The 18,193-nt window shown below is 41.9% G+C and overlaps 1 protein-coding gene across 1 annotated transcript in view; it reads right to left on the minus strand.

The window, feature by feature from the left end:
* Positions 1-449: 449 nt before the first annotated feature.
* VPS8 (VPS8 subunit of CORVET complex) overlaps positions 450-18,193 on the minus strand; it is a 275,358-nt gene continuing 257,614 nt past the window's right edge. The window contains 2 exon segments of the mRNA XM_037839097.1: positions 450-1,157; positions 3,877-3,957. Of these exon segments, the coding sequence (XP_037695025.1) occupies positions 1,008-1,157; positions 3,877-3,957 (231 nt within the window). The 3' untranslated portion in view covers positions 450-1,007.

An 18,193-nucleotide genomic window follows, 5' to 3' on the forward strand; every position in this document is an offset into this window, starting at 1 on the left:
TTGCCAAGGGTAATAGTTAGTAATTAGCAGCAGCAGGATTAAAAATCACTGTTTTCATCTTGTTTATACACCTATTTCTTGTGGGTTTGATTAACCTAAGTCAGTCCTAAAAGCCTGATCATCCCTGAGTGAAGTGATACAATGGCATATCCCAGCATAGAAGACAGAAAGCTAGCTTCCTGGTTGCAGTGACCTCCTGTGTTTGCCAATTCAATGATGTACAAAGTCCCAGGGTCAAAACACATAAAGGTACTTTTCTGCTGCTTAGCACCTGTCATGGCAGCCCTGGCATGGATGAATCACTTTGAATGGAGCTGCTTATCTGAAAAAGTAGGATCACCACAGTCTGGGTCCCTGACTTGGAGCTAAAAAAATGGGTTTGTGGCAACAAGGCTCTAAACGTTCTCCATGACTTGACAGAGCCTGAGAATTAGACAGTCAGACAGCAGGCCTGCAGCACTGGAACACAGAGGCATTTATTGTTAGAAAGGGCAGGTCATACACTCACAGGGTTTTAACGTAAACATATCAAAAGGGAGACCCCAAGCCCTGCAGGTTCTTTGTTCTCTCCAATGCATGTTTCAGAGTTAAGCTGTAGCCTGGCCAGCCCTTGTTCCCTCTCCCTACAACAGCAGAAGCTGAAGGAACTCCATGTTACCCCAGCACAACAGACTCCAGAAGGCCATCAGCATGAACTCCACCTATTATCTAGGCTTTCGGAGGAACAGAAAGTTCCCAGCAGGCACTACGCACTTCCTAAAAAGCTGGACAGAGGTGTTTAACTTTCCTTTTGCATCAACCAGTCTGGCAAATTGATGCTGCAACAACACTATGGAAGACACAGGGTCTTTGTGGGGACTGGTGGGTGTGAGAAGGGCCTGGGCAAGAAATCCAACTCAGAACCTTGAATCCCAAGTGTGGGAGGAAGTGGAGACAAAGCCAGAGAGGAGGGGCCCCTCCCCGGTTGCCTTGGGATTGTCTCTGGGTCTGCGGGGCCTCAGGAGGCTTCAGTCCTCAGTCACAGGAGGGGGAATGAGGTGCAGCTGGAAGTTCTCATTTTGGAAGATGCTGCTGAAAGCAGGGCTACTCTGGGAGCCACCGAACGGCCTGTAGCTCTCACTGCTGCGATTCTGGGCGAGTTCCGTAAGGAGAGCCAGCTGCAAAGGAGGAGACACACATCAGCACAGGCTTCTGGGGGGCAGGGAATCCATGAGTGGAAGGGAAGGGGGATGTGGAACAGTAGTGGGGAGGACCCTCAAGTCCTCTGCCTTGATGCATGAGACAGCCCTATACTGCTGATAGAGTACTGTACCTCCTGGAGTAAAAAAAAAGAAAGTGGGTTTGGATCCTAGGTATGCATCTCTCAGACTAGTGATGTGACCCTCAGCAAGTTGACTTCATCTTTTAGGGTCTAAACATTTAATAATGATGAGCCTGGACTGGTTCACTCCCAGAGGCACATCCAGCGGTGGATTCCAGTATGTTGTGGCCCTGGATCTCCCCCGCATGCTGACTGCTCCTTCTCTAGCTCGTGTGCCCCATCCTGTCACCTCCTCTCACTCCCTGTGGACACTCCCTGAGTGGAGGTTCTCCATTCTCTCTGCTCATCTCATGCCACACTCTCCATCCTAGTGAGCTCTGCAGGGGGTGAATGAACCTGAATTATGATCACCAGCCTGCCCACTCTTTTGTAACCTGGAGAGCTCCAAATGGATGCTCAGTTGTCAGTTTACTCAGAGACAAAGCTGAACTCACAGACTCTTATCTTCTCCTCCAGAGGAGCCCCCCTGCTCTGAGCTTCCCTATTTCTATTAGTGACACCAGCAATACTGTCATTCTGTTAGTGGCCCAGTTCTGGAAGGCCTGCCTAGGAGGAAAGTGGCATGCGGAAATGATATCCCAGCTCGTTGGGAAACCAGGCTCTGCCACATGATGGGGCTATCGCTCTTACCTCAAAGATGCTTTCTGCAAAAGTGGGGTTCCTGACGGACTAGCCCTTGAGATGCCCTTAGTGGCCAGAGAATAGATGAATTCCACACCCAAGGTCCTTAGACTTCTTGTCCACTCAACTTCTTTGCCTTCTGCTTCCAAAGACACTAACAGAGGGAATCACCTTGGCTCAACCCAGAAAGATAACCAGAAGGGAAACTCAGAGCCAAGATAAAATGTTCCCCAATAACAGCAGATGGGACCTGCTGGCTGGAGTCATCTCATCCCACTGTCAACAAGCTGAGGGAACCTGCTTAGATGCTAATGGAGGCCAATGACAGCCTTGCACTTGGGGATGCCTGGAGAGAGGGTGGCTATTAGCAGTGAGCCACCAAACAATGCAGGATGATCTTGTCTGTGTTTGGCTCTGGGTCATATGTATGCAGGTACTTCTAATAGCAACCAATAATTGTATGGAACAAAAAATTCTGCCCACACCAACACTTGGAGAGGGAACACCATTTTTCCTCTGGGCTGCCAAGCAAGCAGGCAGGTGTCTAGGAATGGGGAGTGGTAGAGGGGAGACCAAGCAGAGAAGCAGTGCACACAAGCCATCTGCACAAACTCGAGACAACTCAGGGAGCAAATCTGACATGGCTGAAATTCAGGTGTAACTTGGGGAGCAGGAGAGGTGCTGGAGTTTGGACTCCACCCTTTAGGTGATAGAGATCTAAGAAAGTATTTTACATAAAGGGAACACAGCCACATTTGGATTTTGAAAGAGTACCCAAGCAGTGGCATGGAGAAGGGACTGGGGGGTTTCTAACTAATCAAAGGCCTGCAGTGGTCTGTTATTGACAGGAGGAGGCCCAACCCAGGACGGTGGCAGTTCAGATGGAAAGTGGAGAAATACATAAGAAATGCAGAGAAGATGCCTACAGGATCTCCCCAGAGGGTGTAGGGAGAGTGAAGGATGAGCCCAGGGTGCTGCCAGGTCTCTGCTCTGCATGACTGGAGGGCAGCAGGTGCCATTCCTGAAGAAGGCACTAGGCAAGGAAGAACAGGTCGAGAAAGTCAGTGAGTACACTTTTGGGTGATGTTGAGTCTGAAGTGCCTGTGGGACACCCAGACTGATGTTGTGGCAGTGCTGATAGTGGTCCTCCAAATCTGTCTGCTTCTACAGTTATAAGATACCAAAAGGGTTAGTCCACGGTCTTTTGGAATAAAGACCACTTTTTCCAGCCTCCATCACAGTTTAGATATGATCATATGCCTTGAGTTCTTGACAATAGAGGTAAGTGGAAGTAGTGTATGCAACTTCCAGGAAGTGTCCTTAAATAGAAGGCATATGCTCTTCTTCCTTTTTTTCCATCTTTCTAGTTGGAATGCAGACATGATGGCTGGAGCTGAAGCAGTCATCTTGACCCATGAGAGTATAAGCTACATGTTGAGGATGGGAGAGCCACAGGGTAGAAGTCTAGAGGAAGTTTCATGGAAAATGCCCTGGATTGCCTACATTTATACTTCTTTCTTGTTTAAGCCACTATTATTTTGCATTTGTCTTCCAACGCCAAAACTAAGTTAGCAAATGCAGATGTCCAGCAGGTCTGGGGCTAAGGGCAGATCTGGCAGTCATCAATACAAACAAAGGCCTCTCAGAAGAGGGATTAGACTTCTGGTGTGCTGTCTCTGGGACAGAAGTCCTTCTGTATCCTCCCAGACCACTGGTAGACAAGGGACAGACATCTTTCCACTTCCTCTGCAGCCTCTGCCAAATTCTGAGGGCTCCCCGGGGCCAGAACCAGTTTGTCCACACGGCTATAACAGGGATGCTAGGGCACCTTCCAGGCCAAGGAAGAGATTAGAATGAGGATTTGAGGGCACTGCATTTCCAAAACATAATTATAAACAGAGAAACAAAAACTTTAACAACTACACAAACTGTACCCTGGAACTTCCTCGGTAGAGACGGCAAAGCTGATCAAATGCTTGAATTTGCTGTGGATCCAAAACAGGTTCTGAGGTTGCCTGAAAAATAAAAAACAAGGTTAATAACATCATGCAGCTGGGTCCATGGGTAGCCTGTGTTCTTGCCTCATATCAATGGTGAAGCACGACTTGGTGTACCTTCAGTCCTCTGAAGAAAACCCATGCTACCAGTAATGAGTGAGATATTTTACTGAACATTCATGAAAAATGGGTAGGCCCCCTAAAATCCCACCTTGGTATGGGCCCCCAGGCTGACCACTCTATGGACCCTTTTTCCAGTGTGGTCTCTAGACAGTTCCCATATTTAGGAGCTTCCTTTAGGACGTCCTGATCCCTTTTTGCCATTACTACACACAGCAATTTAGGTCCATCCAGCCTTGTATTCCCATATCCATCACTTAATACGGCCAGCAAAGATCTCCCTTTATTGTGGTGGTAGTGGGGGATGCATGATAAACGAAAGATCATTTCCTTACCCTGTCATATTACTAAAGCTTACAGCCGCCTATAAGGCTATAAGACTGATAGCAAGGTCAGTCTGCTGCCTTTGGAAGTGGGGAATTCTAACTTGCTTTTTTTTTTTTTTTAGTTCAATTTTATTGGATATATTCACATACCATACAATCATCGAAAGTGTACAATCAATTGTTCACCGTACCATCATACAGTTGTGCATTCATCACCCCAAACTAATTTTTTTAACATTTTCCTTGTACCAGAAAAAGTGAAAATAAGAACAAAACATTAAAGTAAAGAAGAACATCCAAAACACTCCCCCATTCCCACCCTATTTTTCATTTAGTTTTTTGTCCCCATTTTTCTACTCATGCATCCATACACTGGATAAAGGGAGTGTGATCCATAAGGCTTTCACAATCACACTATCACCTCTTGTAAGCTATACTGCTATACAGCTGTCTTAAGAGTCAAGGCTACGGGGTTGCAGTTTGATAGTTTCAGGTATTTTTTTCTAGCTATTCCAATGTATTAAAACCTAAAAACGGTTATCTATATAGTGCATAAGAATGCCCACCAGAGTGAACTCTTGACTCCATTTGGAATCTCTCAGCCACTGAAACTTTATTTTCTTTCATTTCGCATCCCCCTTTTGGTCAAGAACATGTTCTCAATCCCATGATGCCAGGTCCAGATTCATCCCCGGGAGTCAAATCGTGTGTTGCCAGGGAGATCTACATCCCTGGGAGTCAGATCCCAAGTAGCGGGGAGGGCAGTGAGTTTACCCGCTGAATTGGCTTAGCTAGAGAGAGGGCCACATCTGAGCAACAAAGAGGGGAGACTTAGGCACAATTATAAGCATCTTTAGCCTCTCTTTGCAGTGACGAGCTTCATAAGGGCAAGTCCCGTGACAGCGGGGTCAGCACATCAAACCACTAGTCCTCAATGTTTGTGAGAACATCAGCAACAATCCAGGTGAGGAAGCCCATCACCTCTGCATTTTCCCCCAGCTCCTCAGGGAGGCCCCACATATATATTTTTATTCTCTGTCCAAATTACTTTGGGATGTGTCGCTATTTCATACTAACCTATGCAAACCTACCAGGTCTTTCTTCCTATTAAAAGTTTCATGTAATTATGGTATTTGAATGAACCATACAAGTTAAATTGTTTAGGATATATAGATCTTGCACCAACTAAACCATCTCTTCCCTGGGTCTCACATGGAGTTTGAAGTTTTAAAGCGCAGTCAGTATTGTCCTTTACCCTTTGGCCCGATTTGCCCTAGTCCTAACCACATCTGCTTCATTCATATCTCTAGCTGAAGTCTAGATTCTTTTTCAGCTTTTTTAACAGTTGCTATATGTGCTAAGACTGACGTTCATATCTGCCAAGTTCTAGCTCTGAGTTTCAGGTGTCACACAGATACCCAAAGTTCCAGGGATTGATCAGGTTGTACACAAAGGGATCAGCATCTCGGAATCTGGAGATAGCCATTACAATTCAGGAATAGATGTGACTGCTGTAAGAGCTTACAATCTAGGAACCGTTGAACTTGCTTTTACAGCAGCCTGACTTTGTTCCACCTGTTACTGTGGTGGAACGTGCCAATACCGTGGTTCTATTCTAGGTGGATCTCATCAAACTCATACCTGGAGAGAAGAAATGGGATCCTGGGAGAGGGAGCCTATGGCTTTGGAGTCAGAGGGGAATTTGAATACTAGTTCCGACACCACCCTGCTATGTGACCTTAGGCAGGTCACTTCCCTTATTTGAGCCTCAAATGCCTCACCTGTAAGTGATAGGGGGCAATGCTTACCTTATTGAGTTATTGAAAATTAGATTAGATACATATTTAAAGAGCCTTTAGCCTGCCTGGCACGAGGCAAGTTCTCAGTATATGCTAGCTTTTATTACTATGATCTAGAGATGCTCTGAGTTAACAGTTGATTTCAGAAGCGTTTTAATGTATATATATAACACTAGTAAAAAGATGTCTTCCTTTGCTCTATCTCATGAACCCTCTTTGTGTGAACGTAAATGATCACTGAACACAAACCCAACGCAGCTAATGAAGAGAGTTTCGATTATGAAGGTCTGGGTGTTGGCTTGAGCACATGTCTATGTGGGCTGAGCAAGAGCTATGGGATCAAGGGAACTAAAGACACATTCTGTTTACAGGAAAGTCCATGTGGGAATAGCTTAATGGAAAACATGGTCCTGCCACCTGACTTTCCTAAACCTTTTAGTCCTTCTGGCATAAGCTCATAGGTAGGGGAGGGATAAGGGCAAGGATAACATATGCCCTGAGAAGGCCATTCAAAAACTCAGCAGTGGGGCCGGTCACTCCCACATTCCATGACAAGAGACCAGCCACCCTGTCTGAGCCTCATCTTTGCTTTTTCCCTGGTAACTTTGTGAAAAGGGTTTAATAACAGAAACAAGCAGGGAATGGACCAGCTAAGACACTAGGGATTAAGGCAAGATAATTAAAAAGAAGGTTGTAAAGGCCAAGTTAGCAAATGGCAGAGCAGCAAGAAGAAAATGTCTCTCCTTGTAGAGGTGTTTTTATAAAACAGCCCTTTCCCAGGTAGGAATACAACAAGAAAAAAATCTCACAAAATGTATCACTGTATGTGTTACAAAACTGTGGACGGTGCTGGCCACTTTTGATGATCCACTGAAGAAATTACTATCACATCTCAGACCGAGAAAAACTGTGTAAATTCTTTGGGCACTGTAGTTTTGTTACTTATTTTGTCTTCTTTTTTTGCTTCTATCATTAGGGAACTCAGAGCTAAATGGTTTGCTACAAGGAACTAGCAACTATGCAGGGTTGCACGGCAAACCTTTGTGTGTGCTATTACAACCTCTGGTTTTATATTATTTCCCACAGACATACGGTTTTTTAAAATCTAGTTTTCTTCTTTTATTTATTTTATGATATTCTTCTTTTATTTATTTTATGATATTTTGGAAGCCAACTTAAATCCTTCTTGGAAGTGAAGATCATGTCCAATTATATGTTGAAAATACTACTATTAAAAACAGAATCATGCCTTCAACCCCCCCTCCCCCCCGGAAATATTACAAGAATCTATTCTAGATACAGAATAAAGGGCTCTAGCACCTGGGAGTTTGTGCAATGAGCCAGAAAGTTAAAAAATCTCAAATGATGGTCCAACCCATGTTTTCTCATCCAGTGCTTCTCAAGCTTTAATATGCATAAGAATCACTGAGGGATCTTGTTAAAATGTAGATTCTTGCGAACAGGCCCGAGAGTCTTCATTTCTAAGATGCTCCCAAGTGATGCTGCGAATGTGGGTGTACAATTTGCACAGAGCAACAAGGATCTAACCTGTGCTATTGGAACAGTTTAGGATGCTTGGGGACGTCCTTGTTTCTTACTGAGTCCTAACAGTAATAGAGCATTCTAAGGTTATAGGTATTTTGGCTGGTCCTGATTTAACTCTACAAATAACCAATCAATTAGCATTTCTCTTTACTAAGGTGCCCCGATTAAGTGTGCTGTTTTCAACCTCATTGACTTCTTTTTCAGGCATCCTGCAATCCTTGGGTATAATAAAATAGATTAGCAGACCCATAATTTCAAACATGATATACCCAGATGAGTGTGCAGGGATGACACTGGAGCTCTTGGCTTGCCATGATCTCATTCCTCCTCTAGGCCCTTAAATTCCTTGGAGATGCCAAGAGAAGGGGTTTTCCAATAAGGACATCTTTTCAGAAACAGAAAAACAGTTGTCCCAGGGGTGTGTAATACAGCAGCTGAAGGTCACAGGCTCTTTCTTATAACACAAGCCATCACCCTGGGCAACCAGAGGCGTCTCTTGGAAACGACTGCTGGGGCTGCCCTGGAACCACAGGAAGCTAACTCCCTGTGGTAAAATGTCTGAAGAAGTCATTTGAGGTAGAACGAGAGGCCTATCTGTAGATATGCCTAGAACCTAACAGATGCTCAACTGCCCTAAAATCCTTCTTGGAATAAGATATTTTTAAAAAGGAGGCATTCAAGGAATGACTAATAGATCATTAAGGTGAGATTTTCTGTAGTCGTCATGATTTTATGGGCTAGAAAAGTTTGGCTGGAGTGAGATTATAGGCAGGATCCCTTGAAAGGCAGCTTGTTCACAAAAGGCATGTTTGACTGGTTTATACCCTTCTATGCAGACTTTTGATGTTTAATTGCCTTCTGTCTTACCCTCTACATGCCTCATGAATTGGTTCTATGGTTAAATGAACATTTCCTGAGACCCTACCATTTCAGGCACTGGGGTAAAAAGGTGAATAAAGTCAAGAAGAGCTTAATGTCTTCAGATTGCAGGACATGAAAATTCACAAATAGATGTCACCTTCTCCAATGTTGAAAAGCAAAGCTTGAGGGTTTATTGAGGTATGATTTTGCATATCTGCCAGGACAACCCTTGTTTGAAATATGTTCCCATATTATCTATATAAGCCATTAAAATGTCCCTGAAATCAATACTTGTGGGTCCAAATTACACTCGCCTAATGAGACATAGAAGTCTCAGCTCTGACCCCATCTAGAATGTCTTCTCCAAGTACCCCAACCCGGTCAGATTAGAGTCTCTCTCCTACGCCTCCACATCGGAACTGTATCTTATTCTTCCTTTTATTCTCAGTGCTCAGTACATGCAAAATGTTCAACAGACATTTGTTGAATATTCCAATATCCAGGTTTAATAGCAGGCAGTAACTCTGTTTTTCTGGACCCAGTGTGAAATCACTAGCACTTGTCTTCCTATTTTCTAAGAACCTGGACTCTGTAAAGATATCCATTTCATTTTATTTAATTTGCTTTGGGGGAGATGATTATTTTTAAAATGTCAGGGGAAAAAAAGTGCCAACCCCCTTCAAGGAAGTCCATTAACTAGCGTATTTACCAACGAGTGGGACCTGTGGTTAATAGCCGCTTTCTGTTGTCACTCCAGCACTTTCCAGTGCAGGGCCCTCAATTATGGGTAACTGTGGCCTGCTGGCCAGGGGCAGGGTCTGCTTCCCGAGCGCCTGCGACACTGCAGTGGCGTGGTGGTGACGAGTGTGCACTCTGGAGTCCTTCCACCTAAGTCCAAACCCTCGCTTCACCAGTTACTAGCAGTACAGTCTTAGGCAGGTTACCAGTTCTCTCTGAGTGGAGTTTCTTCTTCTGTAACATGGGGATAAGGATGACAGCTACACTACATAAAGTGAAGGAGGAGATTACACAATGTGATGCAGGTGAAGCACATAGTAAATGCCCAGGACTCTTAAGTTCTCATTAAGCATTATTAACTGAAAAGCATGAGAAGCCCTTACAGGAACTGCACACTGAGCCAGTCTATGTGATACACCAGTTGGAAAGACCTACCCATTCTTAATATGGCTGCAGAAATAGAAAGAAAGGATGCATCAAAGCACAGTACACAGAAGAACTGGCAAAACCTAGTAATGGAAGAGATCAGTGGTTGCTGCCATAAAAGGACATGAGGGAGAGTGAAAGGGAAAGCGTCATGAAATTGAGAGGCCCCTGAGGACAGAGGCCTCTGTCTGTCTTGCTCACTGAGCACTGAGCACAGAGCAGTAGCTGAATTACGATCTGCTGACAAAATGGAGGAAGGAACTGAAAGGGTGACTCAGCAGATTTTCTACCTCTTACTCATTCACTGGGGTTTTCATACACCCTCTGCAATGCAGTAAAAAGAACATAAGGCATGGGTTTGTACAGACTTGGGCACAATTCTGATTCTGCTGAGCGACTCTGGGCAAGTCTAGCCTCAGTTTTTTATCTGTAGAACTCGGTAGCGTTGTGAGGATTAGAGACAACACATGTGGCCTGACACCTATTTGATGTTCAATAAGCAGCAGTTACTGCTGTGGTTGTTATTTATACTCCCAGAAAAGTCTAATCTCCAGCTCCCCACATAACCTGGTAAGTCATATTGCTCCTCTGGGTCTATGCTCCAATTTATCAAAGGGCAATGCTGCCTCCTGCCACTCTCTACCATGTGGGAAGAGGTGGGCACCAAGAGACAACAAGCATGAAAGTTAGATAGTGAGGTTTACAGAAGCTAATCATGATTTTTATTACATAATCAGAAGTAAACTGGGGTGACCAACTAGAGGCATTGTCATAGAGACTCATGATAACCCTGAAGAGAAATAGATTCAGTCCACAGATGCTGTACAGAGAAACTGATTTGCAAAATCAATGTCATGCACAAAATGAAGTGGGAACCACAAAATCTGAACACACTCTCAGTCTGGCAAATCCATCAATTAAAGCACCCTTCCCAATATTTCTGGACAATCTAACTGCCAAGCATAGAATTGATTAGAAGCAATTTTCTAACTGGAAAAGAAGGAAAACCACATTTGATGCTATCTGCTAGAGCAAATTTCTTTCTTCCTGTATAATGAAGTCCAGGGATAAGAGCTGAAAATTGAACTGAAGCTGAAAATTAGAAGAAGAAACAGTGACAGCCCTGGAAATGACCTGGTAACACTTGGCATTAAAGTAAATCCAGTGAAAAATGAGGTCCTGGTGATCTACAAGAGCTCCAGGGAGAGGGCCATCAGGCTAATACAATACGCCAGCACATTTCAAAGCTCAGTGACTCACAGATGTGGTGGAAGTGAGAGCTGTAATTGCATCCGCTGGAAGGAAGAAAACAAACCAGGGCTTTCAGGATCACAGACTCTTAACCAGTACATCAGGTTTTGATATAGGAAAACTGTGAACCATTGCTACCTGGAAGGCCAGATTCACAAAAATAGGGAGAATAAAAATACTAGGAATTCTGAATTTGGGACCTTCCAAGTTATATATGAAGACATGGACAGTCACAGAAGGCTGAGCTCGCTTGCCCACTTCTTAGTCATTCTCTGCAATACATTATATCCTGAAATCAAAAGTCTTGAACACTTTACCCGATCACCTCCCTGCTCTCACACACCCTCATTTCCGAATGCCTTAAAACTCTCAACAGGTCACAACTAATAAAGAATTAGGTAATAAAATAATAAACAGGCATACAAGTTGCTAAGCTGACTGGAGAGCAGAGAGAAAAATCTGGCAGAACCTCTCTCCTGGGGAGTTCCTTTAGAGTGGTATTCACAGCTCTGGAATGACCAGCCCTAAAGGCACAGGGTCCCTGAGGCTGGAGATGGAGATCTGTGAAAGGCTGACTGGGAAATAACCACAAAAATCTGAGACCTTCAACATCTCAATTAAAAAACACCACAGTGACCTTTTCACAGCAGGAGCGGAGATGCTGGAGTTAGTCTTCTACTATGTGACTAGGAGGAATAAGGATGACAGCAACAGCTAACATTTATTTAGCATGTAATTACTATGTGCCAGCCACTACAAGCACTTTCCATGTATTACCTCATTTAATCACCACAATAACCCTATGAGGTAGGTACTTTTATGATCCCTATCTTATGGTTGAAGAAACTGAGGACCTGGGGTTAAGTGACATGCCCAAGGTCACTCTGGTTGGTGGTGGAGCAGGTGGTAGAGCCACCACCTGCTGTGCTCTCCGGTATCCGTCTGGAAGAAATCTGACAAAAAGTCACTTTTAAGTTGTGTCAGGAGCAGACAGGACTCTCCTGGGATTGATATGCCTGTGTTGTGCTGCTGTAATGCTGATGGCCTCTGATCAACTCCTGGGGATCCTTCACAATTCTGCTTTAACTTCAAAGCTCAACCTGTAAGGCCTACGAAGTATCAATGAAAAACCAGAAGAGAGAGAGTAGCTGATGGAAATGAACTACAGATATCAGTGAAAATATCTTGTTTGAAAATGCATTTTGGAAGGATGGGCTGAAGAAACCCAGTGAGAGCCAGCTATGTTGGGAACCAAGCTAAGTTCTGCAGTGGGAGACATCACACACAACATGAAGACAGTTTTGTGCACACACCAGGTGTGTGTGAATGCTTTCTGACATCATGGAAAAACCTCTGGACTTGGCTCTCTCACTAGTGACACCAATTAGTTGTGCTGATCTTCCTGAGGTCAGTTAGCTCATCTATAGAACAGAGAAAATATCTACATGGTCTACCTCATAAGACTCTTTGGGATGGGGGTGGGGGCAGGGAAGGAAGAGAAATGGAGAAAACACACCTTTCCTCTGCATCTATTAGTATGTGGCCTTATGCTTTTGTGTGTGTGCTTAATCTTTACATTAGTCCAATGAGGTAGAATTTATTGTCTCTATTTTACCTGTGAGCAAACAGGGGCTCAAACATGTTAAAATATAGTTTGTAAGAGCCCTAAAGCCCACAGTGCCATGTTTGTGACAAACATAAGGTGCTATGAAGGCATAAGGTATTACGGGCTTCCCATGGCCAATCTGAGCTGCCCATTCTGCAGGGAGGCTGATACTGCATCTGTCTGAATACCTTGACAGGAGCCTCCATAAGGGTTAGCACCACAAAAAATGCTGTATCATTACACAAGGGAACACAAATATTTTTTCTTGTTTAGTTTGTCCACTCATTTTGCTCCCTTGCAATAAGAAATAGCCTCAAATTGTTTAAAGTCTCTGACACTAACATACTGTACCTGCTCACACTTGGCTACCCCTTGCCTAATCTGCTTTGGAAGACAACAACCTGGGAAAATCTGTGGTGGCAAAAGCTGATGATCTCATTATGCATAAAATAAGGGATTTTTTAAAAACTGATTCGGCAATGGTTGAATATAGTTTGCATTTTTAGATAACTAATGTAGCTCCTTGGGCAAATTCATTAAAACCTGCCTATCAGATTGACAGGGATCAGATTTATTAGGAAGGGTTGGTTATTTTAGTGCAACTGCCTCACAGGAAGGGGAAATTCAAACTCCCAAACATTATAAAATAAATGATGGATGTCGCTACTCCTAATGTAATGGAGTCATTTTCCAGAGCCAGTATTGTTCAGAGATGTGAGACTACAGAATGGGACCATTATCAACAGAAGTGAAAAATTATAGTGCTGGGAGATGAGCTGGATGACAACTAGACTGGGAACCCCAACTTCTTTCCTTCCTGAGGGCATTCTTAGAGGCAAACTTGGATTCTTGCTATATGATATATTGTATCATTCCGTTTTGTATTAAAAAAATCAAGAAAGATTATTTTTATTGGAAGCAGAATTACAAAGAAAGCTTCTGAGCTGGGTGGCATTTTTCTATTGTTAGTAAAAAACCATCCTCTTTGGCTTATAATTGGCCAAGGGTTTGCCGTACTAAAAAAAAAAAAATCAAAACAGGGAAAGCATTCATTTCATACATGTAACTAAGGCTTGTGTCCCTTTGATTATTAACTGATTGTAGACTGCTCAAAAAGAAAATCACACAATTATCTCGATGGATGCTGCTGTGGAGTAGTAATTATGACAAGGTACTTCTCTAAGGGGAGGGTCCTTAATGACTTTACTATCAGAACCAAGATTGCTGAAACATTTTCAGTCCCAGTATTCCTGTCTATTTTAACTAGTTAGACCTAAAAATGATTACCTGAGAATAAGAGGAATACAAAATCAACTGGAATAGCAGGTTTAATCCCGAAATTAGCAAAAACTTTCAACACAAGTTTGCAATGTAATTATAAACCAAAGGAAAAAGGGTAATGAAACATTTTTGTTGTAGCACAATTATTTCAGACAGGATTTTGCTGTCTGAAAGAGAGAAAAGACTTTTGGACCATTTTTTCTTCACAGGACCTGGTGGTCAGGAAGAAGAGGGCAGGAAATAAAATGAGAAGATGCAAACAGAGTGAAATTAATATATGAAGATATTTTTTTATTGTATCTAAAAGCAAAGCAAAGCAAAACAAAACAAAAAACTAGAGACTTCCAAAGCTTGTCATTATGAAATAGCTGTAGTGGACTAGCCCTCCCATCAGAAGTCAATATAAGTTGGACAAAATATGTGTGGAAACTGTTTTCAAACTTTGGAAAAAAGGCTGAGCAGGGTGGCTGTGATCCTTGAGAAAAGAGAAACACACAAAGTGAGTCCCATGATTGCCCTGGAATTCTTCCTGGATGCAGTTTTTAGACTGTGGCACAGGAAGGGAGAGTCCAAATGGAACACAGCAGTCTTGCTGAGCTGAGGAGTTAGAGACAGGAGTTTGGGACTGAGGACTGGTTAGAATTTGAAGGGCAGGATACTAAAGAGGAGAGAGCTGAATTGAGAAGGAACTCTAGGAATCTATATAGGGTTTCCCTTAAGCTTTTGGCTTAATATTCAGCTGCACATATGCAGGGCAAGACTCCAGAGGCCTGGCGGAGAACAGCTCCTGGGAAGTTGTGATTACCTGGAGATTCTGGAAGTTGCAAAGTGCTGGGAGACAGGGGAATACTAACCAGCCAGAGTGGAAAGACCTTGCTAGATGCTGTGGGCATCCAATGAGACCCCCCAAAAGTGATGTATTAGGAACAGGGATACTCTAGATCTTCCCTAAGAAAGCTTAAATCCAGACTCTCAACAACATAGCATCCACAATGTCCAGCATGTGCCTAAAGTTTCTCTATACGTAGAAGAGGAAAATGTGAGCCATAATCAGGGGAAATATAGTAAAAAAAAACAGACTCAAGATGACAAGGATGTTGCAATTAGCAAACAAGGAATTTAAAATATCTATTTAAAGAACACGTTTAAGGATTTAAAGGAAAAGATGGAACCTAATAAATAAAAAGATGGGGGATACCGCAGGAAAGAAATGTTAACTATGAGGGGAGGGTAGTAAATAAACCTATAGCATTGCAAGTTCTTTTATTTTATGTGAAGTAGTAAAATATTAATTCTAAGTGGATTGTGATAAGGTAAATATGCATTCTGTAATCTCTAGAGCTATCGCTAAAAAAAGAAAGTAAAGAGATGCAGCTAAAAAAAACCAATAGAAGAATCAAAATAAGTACTAAAAATATTCAATTAATGCAAAACAGCACAGGAGGAGGAAAAAAAGAGCGAAATACACATAAGCCAAATTAAAGAGTTAGCAAAATGGCAGACCTCAATCCAATCATTCAATTAAATTTAAATGGGCTAAACACTCCAATAAAAAGGGAAAGCTGGTCAGACTGGATTAAAAGAGCAAAGCCCAATTATGGACTGTTTTTAAGAGATAAGCTTTAAATATAAAAACAAAAATAGGTTGAAAACTAGAGGATGAAAAAAGATATATAATGAAAATACTAATCCTAAGAAAGCTTGAATGGCTATATGAATATCTGATAATAGACTTCAATATAAGGAGTATTACTAGAGATGAAGAGGGACACTTCATAATAATAAAAGGGTTAATACATCACGAAGATATAACAATAATTATCTGTGCATAATAGCAGTGCTTCCACATACATGAAGGAATAACATAACTAGAGGAGGAAACAGGCAAATCTACAATCATAGTTGGAGTCTGTTAACATCTCTCAGTACCTGACAGGATAACTAGACAAAAAATTCAATAAGCATACAGATCTGGGTAATACTAACAAATGCCTTGACTTAACTGACATTAATAGAAATTATACCCAATAACTGCAGATTACACATTTTTTTTTCAAGTGCATATAGTATGTATACTTAAGATAGACCATATGCTTGGTTACAAAGCATTTCAATGACTTTCCAAAGATTGCTATCTTACAGGGTAGACTCTCTGACCACAACAGAATTAGAGATCCATAATAAATTATCTAGAGAAGCCTCAAATATTTGGAAATTAAGACAACAGACTTCTAATTAACCAAGAGGTGAAAGAAGAAATCACAAGGGAAATTAGAAAATATTCAAAGTCAATGATTATAAAATACAACCTATCATAATTTGTGGGATGCTGCTAAAGTAGTGCTTAAAAGGAAATGTATAACTTAAAATTCTTACATTAGATAAGAAAGATTTAATTTCAATGATGCAAGTTTCCACCTTAAGAAGCTAGGGATAAAAGACCAAAATTAAACCCTAAGTAGAAGGAAAACAAAAAGAACCAAGTGTAAATCATAAATATCTGATATGAAAAATTCACTGGATGATTTTGACAGCAGATTTGAAACTGCAGAAGAAAAGATCAGTGAATTTGAAGACAGGGCAATGGAAACTATCCATAATGAAGGAGGGGGGAAAAAGGTAAAAGTATTGAAAAAGGCCTCAGCGACCTGTGAAAGAATTAACAGAGTGTCTAAAATATATGTAATTAGAGGCCCAGAAGGAGAGGAGAGAGATTGGAGCAAAAACAAAAAACAAAAACAAAACAAAAAACTGAAGAAATAAAAGGCCCCAAATTCTCCAGATTTGGTGAAAACCATAAATCCATAGATCCAAGAAGTTTAATGAACCTCAAGGAAAATAAGTGCGAAGAGAACAATACCTGGGCATATCATAGTCAAATTACTGATACCCAAAGATAAAGAGAAAATCTTGAAAGCAGCCAGAGAGAAAAAAGGCACATTACAGATCAGAGTATTCCCAGTTGGGTTCCCTGGGAAAAAAGACCCTGAGATGGAGAACTGTGTGCAGCAAGTTTATTAGGTGTGTGTGTGGTGGTAATGCTTGGAATCAAAACTTGTGAGGAAGTCAAGGAAGCAGGATTGGGCTAAGGGAGAAATTAAACTGTGATGCAATCATAACAAAGGCTTCAAATGATCCCAAGGAGAGTGCTGGAACTGAGACCACCTTGAAAAGTTGTCCTACACTGAGACAAGATGTCCTGGCCTTTATGACCCTGCACTGACAGGCAGTACAGACACTGGATGCAGGCCACCCTTCAGGAAGAGGCTGTAACTATTGGGAAAACATATCTCTTCAGCTGAGGACAGCTCCTGCAGAGGAACTGAGCTGAGAGATATCAGTTCCCAAATCTCCCAGCAGCTGAGGGAATGTGTTCTTACTCTCTGGAAAGATGGGGAAGAGGGCACCATGTGGCAGGGGAGCAATGATAAGAATCACCATTGATTATTTATTAGGAACAATGTGAACCATAAAACAATGGAATAGCATTTTTCAAGTGCTGAAAGAAAAAACTATGTACTGTAGTATCATGGACTTTTTATAAGGGTGACAACCAACAAAACCTTCTCAAGGGGAAAATCTTATAGATCTCTCATGGAATGAATCTGCACTTCAGCCCAGAAGATCCTGCAATGCCCATCCAGAATAACCGTGCCTATGAGAGAGCTATGCCAAGCGTTAACTCCAGGTGCAGAGGTCTAGCAGGTAATTCTGAGCAAGTTTCACAGCAACCATTGAAGACATTAACAAATATTTCTGACATGCTAATGCAAAATGTAAATAATTATACACTGTGTATATACAAAATTATTTTTTCTGGGAACATTTTTTTCCTGAAATTTTTGCGACAAAAAAATCGAGGTAATGCAAACATGGGCTTCACTGTAATTACTACAGTAATGTCTTAAATGTTATCCAATTTCAAAAAAATGCCCTATTTTAAACAGTGGAAATTTATTAAAAAAGGAAGTTTTATTCAAGATTCTTCCTCCCCAAATGTTTGTAAGCTATTACTGAATTCCACTCAAGTACATTTTTATTTTTCTGGAAACTTCACTTATTTATTCATTTTCGTCCTTTTCTGTTCTCTGCATATTGAAAGTTGCCTTAAAGCAGGTGAGGAACCAGATGGGGTATAACATTAAAATATAACAACAAATAATCAGAAAGTTAGGCCAGATATAAAAATACAGTTAACAATGGAAGGCAGAGTATGCCAAGTGACATAAGGGCAATAACCGCTAAAAGAATTCAGAGGAAGAGGTAATCAGTTCAAAGAAATCTAAATTCATGATTATGAA

This window comes from Choloepus didactylus, chromosome 1, assembly GCF_015220235.1.
Source record: "Choloepus didactylus isolate mChoDid1 chromosome 1, mChoDid1.pri, whole genome shotgun sequence".
Classification (NCBI taxonomy): Eukaryota; Metazoa; Chordata; class Mammalia; order Pilosa; family Megalonychidae; genus Choloepus; species Choloepus didactylus.